This window comes from Nematostella vectensis, chromosome 2 (assembly GCF_932526225.1).
Source record: "Nematostella vectensis chromosome 2, jaNemVect1.1, whole genome shotgun sequence".
Lineage (NCBI taxonomy): Eukaryota > Metazoa > Cnidaria > Anthozoa > Actiniaria > Edwardsiidae > Nematostella > Nematostella vectensis.
In genome coordinates, this window is record NC_064035.1 from 16,217,937 (window position 1) to 16,238,248 (window position 20,312).

Consider the following 20,312-nt stretch of genomic DNA (forward strand, 5'->3'; position numbering starts at 1 on the left):
AGTTAATCGGCCTTTCAGGAAGCGGCCCCTGGGTAATATCAAACATCGCGTAATTTTCGTACCAGGCTCTCTCTTTCTATTTCGTGAAAATCCCGCATAACCTGAGAGATATTTTTATATGATATTGTTTTATATGGAAAGTGTTCTTTATGCCTTCTGTCCTACGGCCAGGCAAAAGGAATCAAGACTATAAGCCTGCAAACAGATTTTAAGTAAGATTGGTTTGCCAAGATAATCCTACTAGAAAATGCATTTCTCAGTAGTTGCTCAGGAAATATTGCAAATCAACTTGGCCTGCTCTCTCCAAGTCCTTATGATTAATGAGCATAGACAGAAGTTTTTAAACAAAGTACAAGAAAATGTTTGCCGACGATACTTAATGCTTCCGAACTATTAGAACACCCAACGATGCGCAGAAACCGCAAGAAGATCTGGACTCACTAGCAACATGGGCAACCTACAACGAGCTCTTTTTTCAGCCAAGCAAACTGTTAAAACCCGCGAGTGACGCGAAAGAGACAAAGTTTAGAAAGAGAGTATCATCTCGGCGGTGCCACTCTGAAAATGGTAACATCTGTCACGCGACCTTGGTGTTCCTAGTGTCGCAGACCCTAGGTATGGGTACCCTGCCAGTTGATGCGATCACTAGAGAAACTGCAGAAGAGAGCTACGGGCTACATGTTCCAAGAAAGTGTTTGCCCTGTATTGAATACTCTCACCCTGCACATAAAATCGTCCGAACTCGATCTGAACGTATGTGAACGCACTTCCCTGTGAGAGACTCGCCTGACGTCACTACTAGCAACGCCCGCAATCGGATCTTCCAGCCTGACAACATCCGGACATGGCGCATCTTGTGTCCTATTTGCGGGCAGTGTAACATTTCATCAGTTTGTCGTTGTTAAAGTTTGCTAGTGTTTCTTTTTTTCTGTACGTAAGTAATGTTAACTATGCTGCCGACCCACGGAGGCTAAGCTTGAGAGACCTCGAGTCCTATTCTTTTGCTATTCCCTCGGCCGTCATCACCGGAAATTTAAAAAGTAAAAAGAATATATGAAATAACAGTAAAACCTTATAATAAAGGCCGAGTGACTGGTGACTCGAAAGGCCAAAAAAAAGGAAACATAATGTGTTCGCAGCTCTCGTTCCTGAGCCACATTTTGTTGAGGATTTGCCAGGGGCTCGGGTCTCAGAAGTAAGTACTTATGTGTATGAGCCCCTGGTATTGCCCATAAATGTCATTTTATTATTTTCGGGGATTAGGTTCGGGTTTCCTGTGGCGCGACAGTTATTTTTGCAATCAATTTCTATCTTTGTGTGCAAGCTATGTTATGTAGTTCCCGACGTAAATAAATTGATAAAATTGAATTTACATCATTTCATGATAATTGATATCAATTTACTTTATCAATTGATATAAAAAATGATAACAATTGATTATTAAAATTCGGCCTTGAGTCTAATTGATAAAAGTTGATATCAGCTGATAGAAATTAATGATAAACAAGTCAATTTTAATGATATCAATAAATAATTTATAGCTGGAATACGCCGATATCAATTGTGCGTATAAATTGTTGGTGATAATTGAAAAACATTTAGTAAATTGATATCAGTTATTATCAAATTTATCTCTCGGCTTTTGATTATCAATTGTTATCAATTAGTTACGCCGTGGCTGTTAGATCAGAGGGTAGCATTACTTCGAATGTTTTATTTTCGTTTATGAATAAATGAGACCTTCTTTTCCCGAATTCTTACGCACGTGGCTCTCTTGACCCCCTGCTCTCCTGGCGTTGGTATTTTCCATCGTACGTGGATCGTGGTCGACAGCTTTTTTGTATTATGGGTTTTTGTTTACTCTTGTCGATTAGATACATTTCCATCGAACATCACTAAGATAATTTGCTTCGGGGTGTGTGAAATTTTTTTACAGCCTTTTGGTGTTTTTCTTTGCTGTCATTGACGATTTGTAATTAAAAGTGAATTTCACTAAGAAATCGATAAATACATTATTTTTGATGTAGATTCTTTATTATTCTAATTTTAACGCCAAACAAACTCGCCAAACAAAGGAGTTTTTGTCTTAGAGATTGACAAATGTTTGCATAAATTAGAGTCAATTGAATGCATTACGGGTAAAAATTGTCATGATAATATATCACGTGACTTGAGGCTCCGTTTACTCGCCGTAGACTTCGAAGCTTTCAATCCTTCACTAGAAAAGTGCAGTAAAACTGGCGTGAAACATCGCCAGCTTTCGATGAATTAAACCCAGGGGAACGTTAACACCAAGTGCATAAATTGAGCGTTCGTAACTACCTGTTTGTAGTGTGTTTAGTGTACATAAATGGCTTCTAGCGGCCGAGGAACCGTGGCAAGTAACAAAGTGGAAAATGGGAAGAATGAAGGAACTGCGATGGAGACTAAGGACAAAGTTGAACACGTGCCCGGCGTCGATCCAAACGACAGTGACGAGGAATATCATGGTTAGGACGCTAATTACAACCCTGTCATTGCTTTAGATCGTGCCAAGTAATAATCATGATTCAACGGCTAATGATTTTTTTTACCTCAGAACCAGGGATGCGTGTTGGCTCGGAGTACCAAGCTACTATCCCCGAGATGGTGTCGGATGGTGAGGACCGTCATTAAAATTTAAATAGATCAGTACAATTCTTCCCGTGTCCCGTTTAAGCAAATATGATACTATTTAGATGACGATAGAGCTGCCTGGAGAAGTGCTCTAGCTACCATATAAACAGTTTTGAGAACAGAATATGTTTTTGTTTTCACTTCTCGGTAATAATCGGCGAGGAGATTAATGATAAACATTTCGCTGTTTGTACTCGCAAAAATAAAGACTCTCGACATGGATACATTCCAGATTATGTTGCTTAGGTTGATCGAATCTAACTTTGTAAACTTTTGTGATATTCGTTTGTGGAAGACCTGGGGTATTTGCCTCAAAGTGTGTCGAAAGTCGGGGCCAAACAATTCGTGAACATTGTCACGGAGCGTCACGAAGAAACATTTTTGTCACGGAACGTTGCTAATTTGTCGAAGTTATAGCATTCTTATAATCCAGATTTCCTCTATTTTAAAAGCAGATAGTTGGTAAGATTGTGTGATATATTACGGGGTCAGTTTTTACCGTAAAACTCTAACATTCCCCGGCCGAAGAAAACCGGCGCCATGTTGGACTGTTCAACAAGCTAAAAATTGAAAGTGAAAAGTGGGAGAGGCCTACGCGAATTTTGCATTGAGCGATACCTTTTCATTTCAAAAACAAATTATTGTAGCATGAAGTGTTTTCAAGACACAAAATGTATATTTAACTCCAGTCACATCAATAATATTTTTATTGCTATGAAGATTCTAAAAATGCATCTGTTGGTAATTTTATACCAGCTTGTTTTATGCTTGGCTTTTCATTTGAAGACTCTCTTTATTTTTTGGCATTTATTAGGCTTGTTTTATCACTGTATGATGTTTAATTGGTTTGCCTTCTTATTTGTGTGTAATGCTTTGTGTGTTGTAGTAGATGAATCACAAATTCTGTACTTAGATGTTTGTATCTATTTTTCTCATTCAGTATTCTATAAAAAAATCCTGTTCAGCCAAACAATGGTTCTAGATGTTTAAAAACAATATTCATTTGCCATCACATATTATATGAGAAACTATAGCTTGATATTGCTCAATACACCATTACATGATAAATTATGTATTAATTTCTCAAATCCATTTTATACTACATTCCTTTAGTGTTTTGACGCTTTCCACTTTATGCTTTCCCCCTTGAAATTTTTATGTTGTTTTATCATTTGACATCATTGTTACATCATCTGTTGAAGTTTGACTACATAGTATGTCTGTTTTATTTAGATAAAGACATGGATAACGCAAGACACTGTGCATTATTAGTGTGGGCGCCTGCCAAGAGTATGACAGATAGTAAATGTAAGCAACTTGCTTTGTTGCATTGTTACTGCAGAGCAAATCCTTGTACTGATAGTAAAGATGGGACAGGGCATAGAAATAAGATATTTATTGTACAACAAAATGTTATCCCATGCTTTACAACCATTTTCAGAGTGGCGATAATAGGGCAGTAATAAACTGTCTGAAAATGGGAGTAATTTTGCTACAGAGCTCTAAAACAAGGAGTATAAAGATAGGATCAAGTGGTAAATAATGTCTTAAACATCAATTAGTGCAAAAAAAAACAACTAAAATTTCATTCTTCTCTGGTAACAAGACAGTTTTTGTTCTATTGTAACGCGTGGCTATAGAATAGCATCATAGGGGCTTGAAAAAAATATCTGTCTATTTATTGTTCATACCATGAATCATTTGACTGATTGAGTTCACCATATTTATTTACAGTGGATGAATACCTAAGGACAGCAAAAGATAAGCATGGCTACAATGTGGAACAAGTAATTTGCTGATTTGGTTTCTGCAATTTGTTCTCTCCAAAGAATAGAATCAAGCAATGAGTGTACCAATGTTGTTGTTTGTGGTGGGGTTGTTGATGGTAGTGAAGGTTGCTTTGTATTTCTAAGAAATCTTGTTGTTCATGATCCTAGCAATCAGGCCCGTAGCCAGGGGGTTCGAGGGGTTCGGACTCCCCCCCCCCCCCTCCCAGCTTGAAGGTCTGCTTAGAGTTAACAAAAAAAAAACATTTGGCTGGATATACTGTGCACATCAATATGTCTTTATAATGACTATAAAATTGTTTTAAAATAATTATCTTTATTATTATCGCTATATGTAAAAAGGCACCCTGTTAATAACATTTGAAATACAAGATTGCACTTAATTGAAGTATTGATTGCCTAATGTAATAAGGCGAGGAGAGGGGTTAACAGGTAATTTGGTCTGCTCAAATGGAAAAACAAACCACCCCACTCAAAATCCTGGCTACAGGCCTGGGCAATAGGACTAGTTGATGTTTCTTCTCATTGTATCCACCATTAGTTAACACACTTTCACACTAATACTTTGTTGTTGGTTTACTCATTTCAGGCCCTGGGAATGTTATTTTGGCATAAACACAACATTGAAAAATCCCTTACTGATTTGGCCAACTTCACTCCATTTCCAGGTAAAAAACATGCATTACTTCTAAATTATATACTTACTGAATTTCTCTCCTTCACAGGGGTACTTTGCTATACACATGACTAGGGATTATCAAGGTCAATTAATTTAGAATATACTTTGTTGATTATAACAGATGAGTGGAGTCTAGAAGATAAAGTTTTATTTGAGCAAGCATTTGGATCTCATGGGAAGAGTTTCAGAAGAATACAACAAATGGTGAGATACATGATATTTTAAATTGAAAAAGGGATGACATTTCTAACAAAAGGACACCACTGAGGCTGTCAACACTGTCCTTATTACTGAATCCCTGTTATTTAGGATGCTGTAAATTTTTACACACTAGCAGCAAGTAACAGTTTAAAGAATGTGTATAAATCTTTTTTTCATCACAACTTAAAGGTTTTGTTATGCTTTGTTTGGTTTTAGCTTCCAGACAAGTCTGTCAGCAGTTTAGTTAAATACTATTACTCCTGGAAGAAAACAAGGAGTAGAACAAGTCTTATTGATCGCCAGGCAAGACGCCTTGCAATCAAGGAATACACGTGAGTTAATCTGTGGTTTTCTGACTTGTATCTGGTGGCTATTTTGATGTATATTGTCATTCCAATGGATACTATCGCAAGGTATTTGTTTAAGGAAATACAAGGTATTTATTCCCATTTTGTCAAAGTAGGAAAAGAATATAGGTAACAATTTGATATTGTTCTTGTATCAATTTACATTAACCTGTAACCTGTATTGTTATTTTTTTTTTCATTATTTTTGGGTATAAATAAAGCTGTTGTTGTTGTAGGGAAAACAGTGATACCAGTGACAGTGACTTTGAACCAGAAAAAGAGGTTGGTGTAAAAACTCAAGTTTAAGATATGCTATATAGTCAATTCTTTTCACCAAAAATGACAACATATTATTTTTTGTCTTGTAGCAACGACAAAGTAATGGCCAACTTAAACCAAGGACGCCAACCAAACAACCTGTAAGTAAAAAGGGCAAACCCAATTTTACTCGCTGCAGCACCAGCTTTACCCTCTTTTCTTTATTTTCCGTTCCTTTCAATTTACCTCTGCATGTTTGTCTTTAGTCACAGCCGCCGCTAATGACAACATGTGCCAACTTCCATTGTGGAAATCAAACTCAGCAAATAAATGCCACCCCTAAGGGTAACCTATGTGGGGCATGCTATCAACATTGGAGGTATGGAAAAAAACACTTGTTTCTTACTCATGAACAGACAAATTAGAAGGCTTCTCTGTCTGGAAACTGGTTGAGAATAAGGATATGGAATAGACGTCTTGCATAGTAGTGCATAGAATATAATTTACATACCCCTTACAGGCGCACTGGAGGACTAAGGCAGCCAAGACTAACAGCAAGAGAAGAGAGAGCATTAGCTAGGGGTGGAAAAATTAAGCGAAAGCCACCAAAGGTTTGTACTTTGTTCGTTAAATTATACAGTAGATGATGCATAAAATAAATTATGATTTTTAAATTTTGTGTTTTAGGGGATGAGCTTGTCCCAAGATCTACTTCAATCCATCTCCCTGACACATGGTGATGCGCACACACGGCCATTAGAAATGGAGTTCACAAACTTGAAGAGACAGATACAGAATAATAAACAGTTTATCAGCCAGCACAAGGGGCAGTTGGAAATTGGTATTGAGGATGTAAGAATGGATGAGGTAAGTCAGACACACACAAAAAACAAGATCTATCTGTTAGATTAATAAGGATGATGGGTAACGAGGACGAGGGTGGATGGACTTATCTCTGATAGTAAAGTGCATAATCATTTATTTTTATTTTTTCATTTATAGTTAGGCAACAAGATAAATGCCAAGTGGACAAATGAAGAGCTGCTGCTAGCCGTGCAATGTAAGCATAATTATCACAGAAAATAATAAACTCCTAAAACTAAAATAATAATGACTTTTTGACAGCTGTGCGAAAATACGGGAAGGACTTCCAAGCCATGGCAGAGGTGTTAGGCAACAAAAGTGTCAGTCAGTGCCGTAATTTTTTTGTGAACTATCGGCGGCGTTACAACCTTCAGGGTGTGCTGGAAGAGTATGAAGCTGAGCAGGGCATAACGCCCAGTGACCGGCGGGACAGTGACTACGGCAGGCCAGGACTTTCCATTTCCCCTGGACTTAATCCATCTCCAGGCCCCCATCCTAACTCTTCCTCCCCACCTGTTTCATCGCAAGGTACTAACTCATGGTGTTTTGCTATCCAGCCAATGGCCAGATCTTGGTAGAGCCTAGATCATCTATTTTACTTCCTAGGTGTTCTGAGGCCCTGATATTTTGATCCCCAAGAAAATGCTTTGTTTTTAAAGATCTGGCTAATGGCTTCAAGCTTTTTGCAGTAAAATATTCCTTTCAAGAGCACTGCACATTAAAGGTTTATCCTATCTGATTATTTGCAGGTATGCCAGGCCAACCTCCCCCATTGATGAAACCCTCAGTTGTACAACAGCGTCCAACTTTCCCCAACCAATCCCGTATGGGTCAGTCGGGTTCACCTCTTCAGGGGCCACCACCTCTCATCAAACCTGCTGGAAGACCAATGCAAACACAGGTAAGTCGCCCTCCCCTCCTCCTTGCATGTTGTCAGCACAAAATGGTTAAGGATAGTGGAAAGGGCCAGAAGCACTCTCTGACCCAATTTTTTTTTTTAAATTTCGAATTGATTTGGTAGCAAATAAACTACAATTTCCAAAAAGAATTTTCTTTTTATCTCAAAAGAATTGCCAGTTACGAGGAAAGTTTGTTTTCCGTCAAATATAGACATAACACGAAAGGTGTCACAAATCCTTTAATCATTTTAAGACACAGGATCCCACAACTAATTTGTTACTCGTTATCTGGGAGTTTTCAAATCTGAGGTGACACAACACAGCGTTTTATAATTTCGGTGCCACTCTCGCGTACTTCCACTATCCTTAATGGCCAATTTCTATTGGATGTCTGAAATATAGAAAACCAGCCATGTAGACAGGATTTTTAACAGGAGGGGGCCTAAAAGGCTGTTTCAAGGCATCTTCTCCTGTATTTTAGATAATGTCTCTCATGTCTAAGCATTTTTGGTTGCTAGAAGGGGGGGGGGCCCTGGGACACCCCCCTGGCTACGCCTTTGATAACTACATTCATGCAATCAGTAAATCATCTCTAATCTTTCAAATAATTTTACCCATAAGCAGCAAATGGTACAGTATTTGAATGCCATTTGCATTTGCACTGAAATAAACTTATTAAAATAGGTGTATACAAATTTAAGCAGGGTGTGATAAAAAGGAAGCTACTGTTGAATTGAATTGAATTGTGATTGAATAAATAGTAGATAGCACCAAAAATAACCTTCTTAAACTTGTTCTTGTTAGAGTTAAGGTGAATGATTCCTTTGGTATGTTTTTGTATTTATGTTAGTGTTGAGCCTTTGGTGATTGCAAGTTTATTTGTTTAGGACCTTGGTAGGACCATGGCACCTTGAATTGGCAGGTGACTACAGGTAGGCTATTTGTTCTATTTAGAGAATCTTGTGATTCAAACTTACTTCTTGCGGTCAAATGTTATTTCCACTAAGGCTCACCCTCTGGCACCAGCCAAATAATAGACTATGAGCTATATAAACAGAACATATTATGCTTTGGCACTAGTACAGTGTTATACAACTCCCTCTATATTTTTTTTCTGCCCTGAAGTACTGTAAACTTAGCCACACTAATTTTAGACTTGATCATTACTTTTCAGATTGTGAAATGTTTTCCCATTGATTTAGAGCCGACCTCTAGCTGCATTTCCCTGGAGATCGCCCTGGCTAAACAGTCTCTGCCTTAAGTCTGAGGCTGTTCAAGAACAAGATGAAATGAACCACTATAAATGCTACTTGGATTAGCATTGATGTTTTCATTTTATATCTGTTATTAGTCATCCCGTCTGTTGTTTAGCTGGCGGTGTATATAAGCTGTAAATATACTATAGATTCAAAAGTAATTGCTTACAATAGCTAGCTCTTAGCACATGATGGGCATCCCCCTACATACTTTGCTGCTTTGACCTGTTTTCCCTTGGTTTTGCTATACAGGCAGACCCTAGGTGTCAATTATCCAGACAAGGAATTGTGTTTTGTAAACCATAATTTTTTTAAAAGCTAAATAGGGTGCAATTAACTGCATGGAGTGGCCTTATTCGGCAAAATATACAATGACTTTTTACATAATTGACATCTCAAACTTTTTTCACATGCTGTAACCCTGGATCAGTTTTTTGAAGATACCTTCTCCTGTTTTACAGTAACAAATTGTATGGCATGAAGGTTGAATCAAGTTTGTGAGTACCATTTAGTAGTCTTGTGGACACAGACACCCACCTCCCCTTTTAAGATATATTTCCTGGTACATTGTTTGTTTTACCCTTCCTCTTTTTAGACTCGTTTTCCTCCTTGTCCATGACCCGTTTAAGGCTGATCTATACAGTATGAATTAGCAGAGTTGTAGGCTGATTTACAGCCTATGACTTTAGTTTTGAAGGTGTTGAGGGCAAGTCACATACAACTTAAATTGTTCTGTCTAAAGCAGTGACAAAAGATTTGCCTTTAGATCTTATACTAGCATATTTATCATGGAAACTTATTTAAAATCATTAATCTTTATTTCTGAGTAATTTTATTTTGCTTAGGGCTTCTGCCCCTAACTGTTCATAAAGTGCTTCTCAAGAAATATCTTCTTTCTATAGATACAATGACCAGCTATAAATTCTATAAGTTCTTCATCTGATTCAGAAAAGACAAAAAATATATATTGATCTGTATTTGTATTTTGTAATAAATGGTTTTAATAAACATTGTTTATTATGTATACCATAAATTAATCAACCATTATTATGATAGAAAGCCTGCTCTATTCATTTGTCAATAAAACATTGAATTTTTTTCGATATCCTTGTAATTTCCATATTAGGGAAAACATCACAGGAATATTCCAGTCATCATGAATCAAAGCTGTCAGCACAACTTGGACAGAAATTTTGTGAAATCGAGTGAAATGCAGCAAATATGTGAAAAACAAAACAAACAAGAGAGCCAATGTGGGTAAAAACAGAGAATGTAAGAAAATTCTAAAAAAAATTAGGCTTGTGATGAGGTCCAGAATCTTGTGACACCCGCCTTCCGCTGGTGAATTGACATCTTTGATAAATGGATGACCTTTCTCTGGCTTCATATACCTAACTATATCCCCCATAGCCATGTTGTCCTAGGCTCTGGTAATAGGTCATTAGATCCATCTAGTCACTTATATTATCCAAATAAACACAAAATGAACCATGGAAGGGGTTAACCAGAGTCAACTCATCTTGCCACATCAGCAGGGTGGGGTGGGTTCAGGACCCGCCTTTAGACTTGGGCCTGAATTGCTGGAACTGCTGAGTTTTTGGCTCCTCACCAGGTTGTCTAAGAAAGTGTGCAACTAAGTAGAACAAACCCTTCAATTACACACAACATTTGTTTGGCTTTTTATGAACCTGTGATGTTGGCTGGCATCACAGGAATCCAAAATACTCCTATATTTCTATTTCGGTAAGCAAACTACAGTGGTTTCCAGTACTATGCTAGTAGAATCCTCTTATAAAACCGACCTGAAAAGAATTGAACATCTGGCGAAATGTTTTATATCGCCGCATAAAAAAATCGTGATCTCGCGCGCGTTCCTCCGTCAAGGAAACTGGAACTAGCGTGACGTGTCTTTGGTCGATATTCAAAATGGCGGACGGAGATGGTAAAGATGACTATTATTTGATTACAAAGAACTGACAGCTTTCGTTAGAGAAAGCACTTGATATGGAGACGTTGTACCAACAAACAAATAGGTATTGTGGCTCTTCCTTCTTTTTACCAGAATGTAGGATTAGGGATATTAGAAATAACTCATTGGTACGGTTGGCAGGGAAATCTTCTTTATTTTGTACATTGATTGATAGATTGATTCTTGAAGTCCAGAGTCAGCTGAATAAGCTCGGATTTGCCAAGGGAGATGAGCTAACAGGTGAAGTACCTTCCTAAGGAAAAAGCGTGGATGCGAGCTTTCAAAGGAGATGATAAATGCTGCTTAGGGTTCTAAACATAGTACTTACATGAGCTTAAAAGTTTATTTGCAATATAAAAGAAGATCATAGAGCTGATGAAAAATATAAATAAGGAGACTACTAAGAGTGTCCACTTAACCCTAAGGGCATTCATCAACGCTTTTAGCTCCATTTCTTGTTTGAACAATCTTTTAAAGCAGCCCCATAGTCAGGAGGGCTGGGGGGATTTGGGCCTCCCCCTTCCCCCCCCCCACTCGACTGGAAGGTCCACTCTGTTTTCTCTCTTTAAATTAAGTACCACTACAAAGTAGGACAAGCTACCTTAGAGAAAATGGTTTGCTTTATGGGTAAACAAACTCCCCTCCCCGCTCAAAATAATTGCTATGATTGTGTAGAGGAATCTGTTTGGCAGGTTAAAACAAAGTGAGTACCAAGTGTTCGACAGCCATCAATCAGTTGCCAGTTACCTCTTTTCCAGCTGACCATATGGACCCAAGGGAGTACTCAGCTATGAACAGAAGGGGGTGTGGGGAGAGGTTCTGTTGGGCAGAGCCCAAAATTTCAGACCCAAGAAAATAACAATCATTAGAATCTTAACACCCTTAGCATTGTGAAAACAGGGAAATAGACCTACTATAGTTTGACAATTTTTGCTCAATACAAGTTAAGAGGTTTTCGTTGCAGTTTCTTAGCATAAAAAATACTGAGGAAGGACTTGCTGTTAATTTATTCTTTATTATAATTATTAAAACAGGCAAACTCATGGATTAGTAATAAATAGAGTACCAGGCAGAAAACATTTTTTTTCTGTGTTGAATCATGTGTCGTCTGTATTTCTGATAGAGCTAGAGCGGCATATTGATGCAATACTGGGTGAAATATCCTCCAACTGTGACAAGCTGAACATATTGGTGAATAAAGAACCAGCAATCAAGCGTCAAGGAGCCAAAATGTGGGTTGTAGACAAATTTTTTAATCTTGTTTTTAAGGTTGCTTTTGATCAGATGTATGGTGGGAATGAATGTGGGCTTGCTTATGATAAGTTATATTGTACTAAGAACAGCTTTTTATTTCAGTAAAGCTGATCAACTTGTATATGATCTACGCCATCTACAAACTGCATTCCATAATTACCAACAGCGTAGGATTCAAAGAGTGAGTTATTAGGACTAAAGCATTTTTTCTAATACAGAGATATGTCCAATATTTTATCATTTAGACTGTACCATTTCAGGGTTGGTTGGCAAAAAGGCTATAAAATAGTGTAAATTGCTTTCAGTTTGGTGCCTAACTAGGGAGGGTGGATCTAGCTATTTGCTAAAAGGGGGTTACATTTGGTTTTTAGGCTCCAACTGACAAAAATTCTTATCTCTGAAGGCAGTTTCATTGATAGAAGAATTCATTTTCTGGGCATTTTGTCACAAAAAATGCAGCTTCAATAGAGATAAGGGCATAAAAATTCTATATGGTAATATATATAAAACTTAAAATTTAACACCCCTCCTACCCTTAACCATTCCCCCTAGATCCGCTACTTCTCACTATTCTGTTAGTTTTTTATTGTCACTCAAAGGTATTGTGTTTCCTAGGAAGAAGAGGAGAGAGAAAGGGATGAGCTACTTAACAAGAGGTTTTTGCCAAATGTAAGTTTAACCTTAATGGCTCTGCTAGAGACTCTATTCTCAAATATCAGATTAAGGGAAAGTTTATTTATTATCCAGAGGAGGGCGTGAGGATTTTGATAAAAGTAAGAGATAAAATTTGTTGCCCCCCCTTCAGGAGGAACAAAATTTTCCATGCCCCCCCTCCTTATGCTTCCCCCATATTTTCTGGAAGGGGGGTGCCCCCCCTTCAGGAGTAACAAAATTTTCCATGCCCCCCCCCTTATGCTTCCCCCATATTTTCTGGAAGGGGGGTGCCCCCCCTTCAGGAGGAACAAAATTTTCCATGCCCCCCCTCTTATGCTTCCCCCATAATTTCTGGAAGGGGGGTGCCCCCCCTTCAGGAGGAACAAAATTTTCCATGCCCCCCTCCCCCTTATGCTTCCACCATAATTTCTGGAAGGGGGGTGCCCCCCCTTCAGGAGGAACAAAATTTTCCATGCCCCCCCCCTTATGCTTCCCCCATATTTTCTGGAAGGGGGGTGCCCCCCCTTCAGGAGGAACAAAATTTTCCATGCCCCCCCTCTTATGCTTCCCCCATAATTTCTGGAAGGGGGGTGCCCCCCCTTCAGGAGGAACAAAATTTTCCATGCCCCCCTCCCCCTTATGCTTCCACCATAATTTCTGGAAGGGGGGTGCCCCCCTTCCAGAAAATAAAAGAAAGAAGGAGCAAAGGAAGAAATGAAAATGAAAATGTCAAAGAAACACAAGCAAGAAATTAGCTGCAATTTGGTCAAAAAGTAGAGGGGAAAGAATTCGCTGAGAAGATTAATCCAGAAAAATTGAGGCCACTCAATTTTAGCAAAAAGGCTTTTTTTGTTTTTCTCCTTGCAAGAAAAGCGAAGCATGAGAAAGAAAAGAGAGAGAGAATGAAAGCAAATCAGACATTAGCAAGGATGTTGGTGACAAAGAATGAGCGCTTATAGCATCAGACCGTTTTGTTAATAATTTTAAACATAAAGCACTTTATAAACATCATATAGAGGAAACCATGAAAAAATGTATATAGGGTGTATACAGGTTTGCATTATATAGATAAAACATGGCTTAATACATATCCTGGACTCCTAGATTTAGCATGGAAAATAACTGCCCCCAAACCGAGACTCGTTGAACCAAGAAGTTTGATTTGACACTTGGTCAAATTATATAAAAAAGACAACAACCAAAGAAATCAGTGACTCCCCCCTTTTAAAATCCATATACTTTCAATGCCCCCCTTTTAGGCCTACAGAAATTTCTTGAAGCCCCCCCCCCCCCCCACAGTATCCTCACGCCCCCCCCCCCCCTTCGAGATAATAAAGGGATATTTTGGAGTTATCAAGAATAAAAGCCATATCACTTTATATAATATTTTTTACACCCAGATAAAACAGTACTACAGTTTTTTCTTATATAATATCAAGGCTCACATTTGCTCCCTAAATCCTTATAATTATAGAATAGTGGGGAGACATCAATAATGATAGACCATGCCCTACAGCACAACACGGGTCTACAGAATGCACACCAAGGCATGGATGAAATGATAAGCAGTGGTTCTAGTATACTGACAAGTCTGAGGGAGCAACGAAATGTTTTAAAGGTGGAGTATAATCCAAATCAGTCAGCCGCAAGTTGTACATTATTATGTATACCCTCATAACTAACCCACTGACAGTCATTGGAGTGTGCATAACAAAAAAAAATGAAAAATAAACAAAATTGGATTCTATCCGTTTATAAAGAAAAAAAAAGATAATGGTAAAGTTATTTGGGACATTTTTAACATGTAACATGTAAGGTCAAAGGTATGAATTTAGAATAATTAATAGATGTCATATTGTAAAGTTTTTTCTGTTTGTATAACATTTTAGGGAGCCCAGAAGAGAATTCTTGATATTGCTAACACTCTGGGTCTTTCCAACACTGTGATGAGGCTGATTGACAAGCGAGGTACCCAGGTACGGTGTTCCATTCAGCACTCAACAATCTAGTCACCTGTGCAGTCGCCTGTGCAGTCGCCTGAGACTAACACTAAAGGTTGGGTGTGCAGAAGACTTAACAATTACATGCTATGTTATTCCAACCAAAAAGGTTTTTATCATTTCCATGTTTAATTTGAACCTTTTTGTTGTAAAGTCGTGGACTTATAATAAATTATTCTTATAATTCAGACATTTAATAGAAAATATTGTTTTTTTTTTTTTTTGCAGGACAAGTGGATAGCCTTTGGGGGAATGCTTGTGACGTGCATAATAATGTTTTTAGTCATCCATTATCTTACATGAACTTGGTTCATACGTTATGAAGCCTGAACTTAGGCATCTGCTAAGATTATTCCTTGTATGGCCACCCTTTTTACCATTCATCCTATCTGATTCATAAAAAGTCAATGGTTGCAATTAAAATATTTTTGGGGCGAGGCACTACTATTAGCAGGTGCCAGAACATTTTGACCTCTGTAAACTGAAACATTGTCCTCTTCCCCTCTTTTCTTTAGATATATTTAACAATTCAACCAAATGTTCTTTGCTTCTCTAGATCTCTCACAGAAGCCAATTTTTCATCTCATACTATACTTCAATACACTACAGGAGTGTATTTAAATGTCCACCCTTATTATCATAATTTCAAAAGAGAATCTTAAGAAAGATATACAGAATATGTAAAAAATGCCAAATAAAATTATTGACTTTTTAGGATGTAGTTCTATTATAATGGTTCTGGTAGGGCAATAGATTATTTCTTATGTCAGCAGCTTCTCAGCAAACTAAATCTGCCCCACATTTCCTACACCGCTATGCCATTTAGACAGAGAATTTATACTATGTTTATAAACACAATAAGTGATTTTAATGGTAGGCAGTGGGGACAAAAAAATAAGTAGACAAAAGGAAAAGGGAAAAAAATGACTTTCAACCTTCTCCCTGCCATGTATTCTTTTGAGTTTTTAACCTCAAAATGTTTCTTGTGTTAATGTGGCCATTGCATGTCTAGTAAAAAAAAACAATCCAGTATGCCTATGCCTTTTGTTATTCTTACTTCAATCAACTATCAAATGATGGAGAGGTGTGCGTCCTGTTTCGCACTAAATCAATGACACCCGGGTAGAATTATTTAACTGCGTTTATTGCATTTTTAATAACATTTAACATTCTATTTGATGTAAAATGGGCTCTATCACCCCTCATGCAAGAATGTAAGCCCAGCACAGGAGAGAACTCAGCTGTTCACCTGGGAGGTCCTGCAGATCTTAAAATTTTATACCAAGTGAAATACAAAGTACAAAACCTAACAAACCTTACTCTCAGTTCTTTACCCCAAAATACCAGTTTTTCTCAGTGTCCTCCTCAAGTGCAAATCTCACAATACCACAACTGCACATAATTGTGAGCAGGATGCTAGAAATGTGTTCCTAATGCATGTTCATCCTGATTTTATAGAAAAATATTCTTTCTATTGTTGGGTAAAATGTAGAATCCATGAAAATACCCACAATTTTCCACACCTCCAAAATTTTTAGGTAACTTTTGCAGCCCCTCAAAACCCCCGGACCTCCCAGACATTCATATATCTGAGTACACCCCTGGAAAAACAATAAGGGTACTGACTTAATAAATAAATGTTATTTTTTAAAAGTTACTTTCACCATGCTAACAGAGGTCTCTAGTTTGAGAGGACTACACACAAGAGTCATACTAGCTAAAGAATTACTTATTTCCTTCCAGGTGCACTTGATTAATCTTAATTGATCCCAATCACAATAATATACTGCATAATATTTGTATTTATGTTAAGTATTTAGTTTGGAAACCTTTGTGATTTATTTTATCGTTAATGTTAGTGATCTTATTTATTTGACATTAGTCTATATATGATTGATTGAACATTATCACAAATTGGTATTCTATCAAAGATGCAAAATGGTGGATGCTAGCATCAACTATATTATGTTTATGATTATCACCTTTCAATTCATTCCAATCGAGAAATTATACAGGCCACCTCACAAAATCCATGATGTATTAAATCTCTTTTTTATTACAACCTTTAAAACAACATGTCACTTATCCAAATTTTCTTGTATATTATATAGTATATTATATAAAATAGCTGGTAAAAGTTTTTTTTTTATGTTCAAAGTTATCATCTTGACTCTTTTAAAAGAAAAAAAAACCTTATATCATGGTGTCTTATTAAGGTGGCCCTATAACAGTTCTGTACAACACTATGCCAAGATGGTTTACATGCGTCATGGTCATCTTGACTCTTTCAAAAGAAAGAAACAGTACATCATGGTGTCTTATTAAGGTGGCCCTATAACAGTTCTGTGCAACACTATGCCAAGATGGTTTACATGCGTCGGAAAACACCAACTTGTGAGCGGCAGTTTGGGCAAGTGTGTACAACGTCTTTCATTGAGTCAACACAGAATGGAATAAAACAACAGCCAAGATCACACCTGTAAGAAAGGAAAGTTTAAGTTAGTAACAACTAGCAAAGAGACTACAAAAGTAATTCACAACATGTCCAAAAAATAGCAAATAAGCATGGCACTATTTTTACAAAGACTAGGAAGCACATTTCAGCCTTTTTTTATTGTCATAAATATACATATTTTATTTCTCCTAATTTTATCAGGGGTGGTTGTATCCCTGCTACAATCTTCCACTTTTCTATTAAGATGCCTAAAAAAATCACACAATTTGGAAAAGTGTAGGTGTAAATTGCATTACATGCATGCTACAGTGGGCCACCAAAACAAAAGTTTCAAGAAAGATGGCCAATTACATAGCATGTGAGAAGTAGAAACATTCTAACACTGTTCTCTGATGCAAACTGAAGCATGAAATTTTAGCATGTCATGTTATTCACCAGATAGCACATTTCTTGTATTACTAATTGATCTACTTCATAAAACTATCAAAGGCGGCCATGTGGAAGCAAAGGTGGCCTAGTGTGTTCTCACTGCTTTGGCCCAGGTTCGAATCCTAGCTTAAACTGGGGATTTATTTCCAGGTTCCTGCCTTGATTTGAATTTGTGTCACAAGTGAGTTGAAGTTACCCTCCTTCGCAGGCGTCTCTAAACGTTAGAAACCAAGACTGAATCTCTAAGACTCTTGTGGGTTTTCTGTGGTTAACAAATTTCTTTGTTAAGGGGAGAGGGGGCAATGCCAAACCCGCTTAACATATCACCACAGGAATCCCGAGCACCTGTGTTTCTTTTCTGCCACTTTCTGGGCAAAGCGATGCCTGCGGAGGATGCTAAGTTGAGGTTATTCTCCCATGTTCCCAGTCTTCTCGGATAAGGACACTAAACCGGAGGTCCCGTCTCTTCCAGCTGCAGTACACTATAACCTGAACTGAAGGATGGTTTAAGAACCACAGGGGACGCAATAAACCCTCTGGCAGTGACCACCCCCAGTGACAGGTGCTTACAATGCTTAAGGGCCATATGTTAGAAACTGTTAATTTGGTTAATATACTACCCTTGATAAAAAAGGATTATTGTTGTATTGTATTGGTAATGCATGTTGCACTGTAAAACCAAATATTTTAGTACACTAATCACACATGTTTTATAGCAAGCTGACATGAAACTGGCATGTTGTTTATGTACTTTTTGAAGTGCCATAATTTTGTTTAATTGGCTATATTTTTAAAGAGAAACCATTGTACACTCTGGAATACACACAACTTTCTATATAACAGCAAAACTTTGGTTGGTCTGACAAAACATTTTTACAAAAATAAAAACCCAGATAAGATAATAATAAAAAAGAGATGCCCAGTGAGTGCACCTCTATGTCTGAAACAAAAAGCTTGTCAATCATCATGTCAATCAAAACAATCATTCTCTATGCCTCATTGGCTTAAATGAAAAAGGAAACATGAAAAAAAATACAAAACATAGTATTGAATAGATGCTCCTGATTTCTCTGGAAAAATGTGCCTAAACAGGGCACTGCACTGGGGGCACGTGCCACTCTCCCCCCCCCCCCCCAATATTAAAAAAAATATATAAGAAAATGACCAGTAGGGGCGTGGCTGCGCCGTGTTTCTGTACCATGCCCCCCCCTTATAATTCGAGGCCTGCTACGGCTATGCCATAGCAATATGCGTCTATTTTACTTTTACTGCTTATTTTATTAGTTGATCAGTAAACTTAGGCAAGCCAAAATCATTAACACAGGAACAAAAGTCAGCTCTTTTAGAATAGCTCTTCATAAATTATGAATAAAATATAATGCATGGTAAAAAAAATTGTTTTCTATTCTTTTTCTTGCGATGATTTCTTAAATAAAATAAATCATACTAGTCGCATCATGTTGTTTGAGCTTCGCAAATGCAATTAATCGACCTCTGGTTTTGGATATCGTATCTGAAGACCATAGCGACTAATGAACTGTTGTAAACAGTTGCACCCATTGAAACATGGCACATGAAAATTACCCGACAGTGTTCATAGAAAATATTAATTACATTATCAATAGAACAAACATATGCCTAAAAAGGTATATATAACGAAACCCAGGTAAAGATCACCCTTGTAACGTCCAGTTCTCGCGTAAATTGCGACGATTATGAGTTCTTTCTATGTAACTAGCAATTCAATATGGCGGAAACGTTTCGCTGCAATGAGCGAACAATATTGATCATATTCGTCATATACCAATAATAATATAACATGTACAGGGTAACATTATAAAAAAAACAATAACTTATATAGGGTTATATTCATAAATAAAATTTCTATTTCCAATATTGATTTAAATATAATCTGATGTAATATCTATTTCACATTTTTAACCATCCCACTTTCATTCGCGGATGATAGTGATTTATACGAGTGATGATCTTACCCAATAATGCAGAGTCCGAAGCAGGCAAGCCAAGTCAGTGTACCAGTCACATAATCTGTGGCAGTCACAATCGTTGCATGGCAAGTAGGGCAGTTCATCGATACCGGAGTCTCGTAGAACCCTATTGGATTGACAACAACAGTAGCAGGTTGCTGTATAACAGTGGTCGTGGCGTAAGGTTGTCCTTGAGGAGCATACCCTGGCTGTTGTGTGTAGCCGGGTTGTTGAGGGTAGCCGGGTTGTTGAGGGTAGCCAGGTTGTTGAGGATACCCTTGGCCTGGATATGGTGGTGGTGGCTTGTCTGTCATTGTTTTTGGCTTTCTTGTTCGAAAGAACTCTCGTTCGGCCGTTTCTGTCGAACCGAATCTACACTCTGTTAGTAGCGCTTCGTTGCTATGACGTCATGCCCCTTAGAGTGCGTCGCCAAGCTGAAAGCGCTTACGCACTTTTGTCTACACAAAAGGAGCAGAAAAGTTAAACAATGCGTGACGATCAAAATAAACACTAGATATTTCGGCAGAACTAAATAACACGAAATGTGGTCGACATAGTGTCGCGTTGTTCAAAAATAAACCTGACTGTGACATCGATGTATATAAATGCTTTTTTAA

The 20,312-nt window shown here is 37.7% G+C and overlaps 3 protein-coding genes across 4 annotated transcripts; 2 read left to right on the forward strand and 1 right to left on the reverse strand.

Annotated features, from left to right (window-relative positions):
- Positions 1 to 2,151: 2,151 nt before the first annotated feature.
- Positions 2,152 to 10,049, forward strand: LOC5504559 (REST corepressor 1). Of its 2 annotated transcripts, XM_032372883.2 has the most exons (17): positions 2,152 to 2,489; positions 2,579 to 2,638; positions 3,889 to 3,963; positions 4,390 to 4,442; positions 5,032 to 5,110; positions 5,243 to 5,325; positions 5,539 to 5,654; positions 5,906 to 5,951; positions 6,038 to 6,088; positions 6,194 to 6,306; positions 6,448 to 6,538; positions 6,615 to 6,794; positions 6,930 to 6,987; positions 7,053 to 7,319; positions 7,541 to 7,692; positions 8,578 to 8,622; positions 8,865 to 10,049. In XM_032372883.2, the coding sequence occupies exons 1-16, from the start codon at positions 2,351 to 2,353 to the stop codon at positions 8,602 to 8,604; spliced, it is 1,590 nt and encodes a 529-aa protein (XP_032228774.2). In that variant the 5' UTR covers positions 2,152 to 2,350; the 3' UTR covers positions 8,605 to 8,622; positions 8,865 to 10,049. The 2 variants fall into 2 exon arrangements, with proteins under 2 accessions (XP_032228774.2, XP_032228775.2); XM_032372884.2 differs by lacking the exon at positions 7,053 to 7,319.
- A 781-nt stretch (positions 10,050 to 10,830) lies between these two features.
- Positions 10,831 to 15,537, forward strand: LOC5504575 (Golgi SNAP receptor complex member 2). The gene is made up of 8 exons (XM_001625413.3): positions 10,831 to 10,979; positions 11,091 to 11,155; positions 12,039 to 12,147; positions 12,272 to 12,350; positions 12,785 to 12,838; positions 14,298 to 14,441; positions 14,713 to 14,799; positions 15,052 to 15,537. The coding sequence occupies exons 1-8, from the start codon at positions 10,951 to 10,953 to the stop codon at positions 15,124 to 15,126; spliced, it is 642 nt and encodes a 213-aa protein (XP_001625463.2). The 5' UTR covers positions 10,831 to 10,950; the 3' UTR covers positions 15,127 to 15,537.
- Positions 15,538 to 15,946: 409 nt separating this feature from the next.
- On the reverse strand, positions 15,947 to 20,103 carry LOC5504576 (LITAF domain-containing protein). The gene is made up of 2 exons (XM_001625423.3): positions 19,702 to 20,103; positions 15,947 to 17,300 (listed from the first exon to the last, which is right to left on the reverse strand). Exons 1-2 carry the CDS (start codon positions 20,007 to 20,009, stop codon positions 17,192 to 17,194), a joined length of 417 nt encoding a protein of 138 aa, XP_001625473.2. The 5' UTR covers positions 20,010 to 20,103; the 3' UTR covers positions 15,947 to 17,191.
- Between the last annotated feature and the right edge of the window lie 209 nt (positions 20,104 to 20,312).

Bases quoted from the DNA above. Each gene is read 5' to 3' on its own strand.
- LOC5504559 (XM_032372883.2), top strand. From the start codon at position 2,351: ATGGCTTCTAGCGGCCGAGGAACCGTGGCAAGTAACAAAGTGGAAAAT. The intron at 5,326-5,538 runs GTGAGATACATG...GTTTGGTTTTAG, and splicing joins TCAGAAGAATACAACAAATG to CTTCCAGACAAGTCTGTCAG. The intron at 5,952-6,037 runs GTTGGTGTAAAA...TTTGTCTTGTAG, and splicing joins ACTTTGAACCAGAAAAAGAG to CAACGACAAAGTAATGGCCA.
- LOC5504575 (XM_001625413.3), top strand. From the start codon at position 10,951: ATGGAGACGTTGTACCAACAAACAAATAG. The intron at 11,156-12,038 runs GTGAAGTACCTT...TATTTCTGATAG, and splicing joins CAAGGGAGATGAGCTAACAG to AGCTAGAGCGGCATATTGAT. The intron at 12,839-14,297 runs GTAAGTTTAACC...TTATAATTATAG, and splicing joins ACAAGAGGTTTTTGCCAAAT to AATAGTGGGGAGACATCAAT.
- LOC5504576 (XM_001625423.3), bottom strand. From the start codon at position 20,009: ATGACAGACAAGCCACCACCACCATATCCAGGCCAAGGGTATCCTCAA. The intron at 17,301-19,701 runs GTAAGATCATCA...CCTTTCTTACAG, and splicing joins TTCGGACTCTGCATTATTGG to GTGTGATCTTGGCTGTTGTT.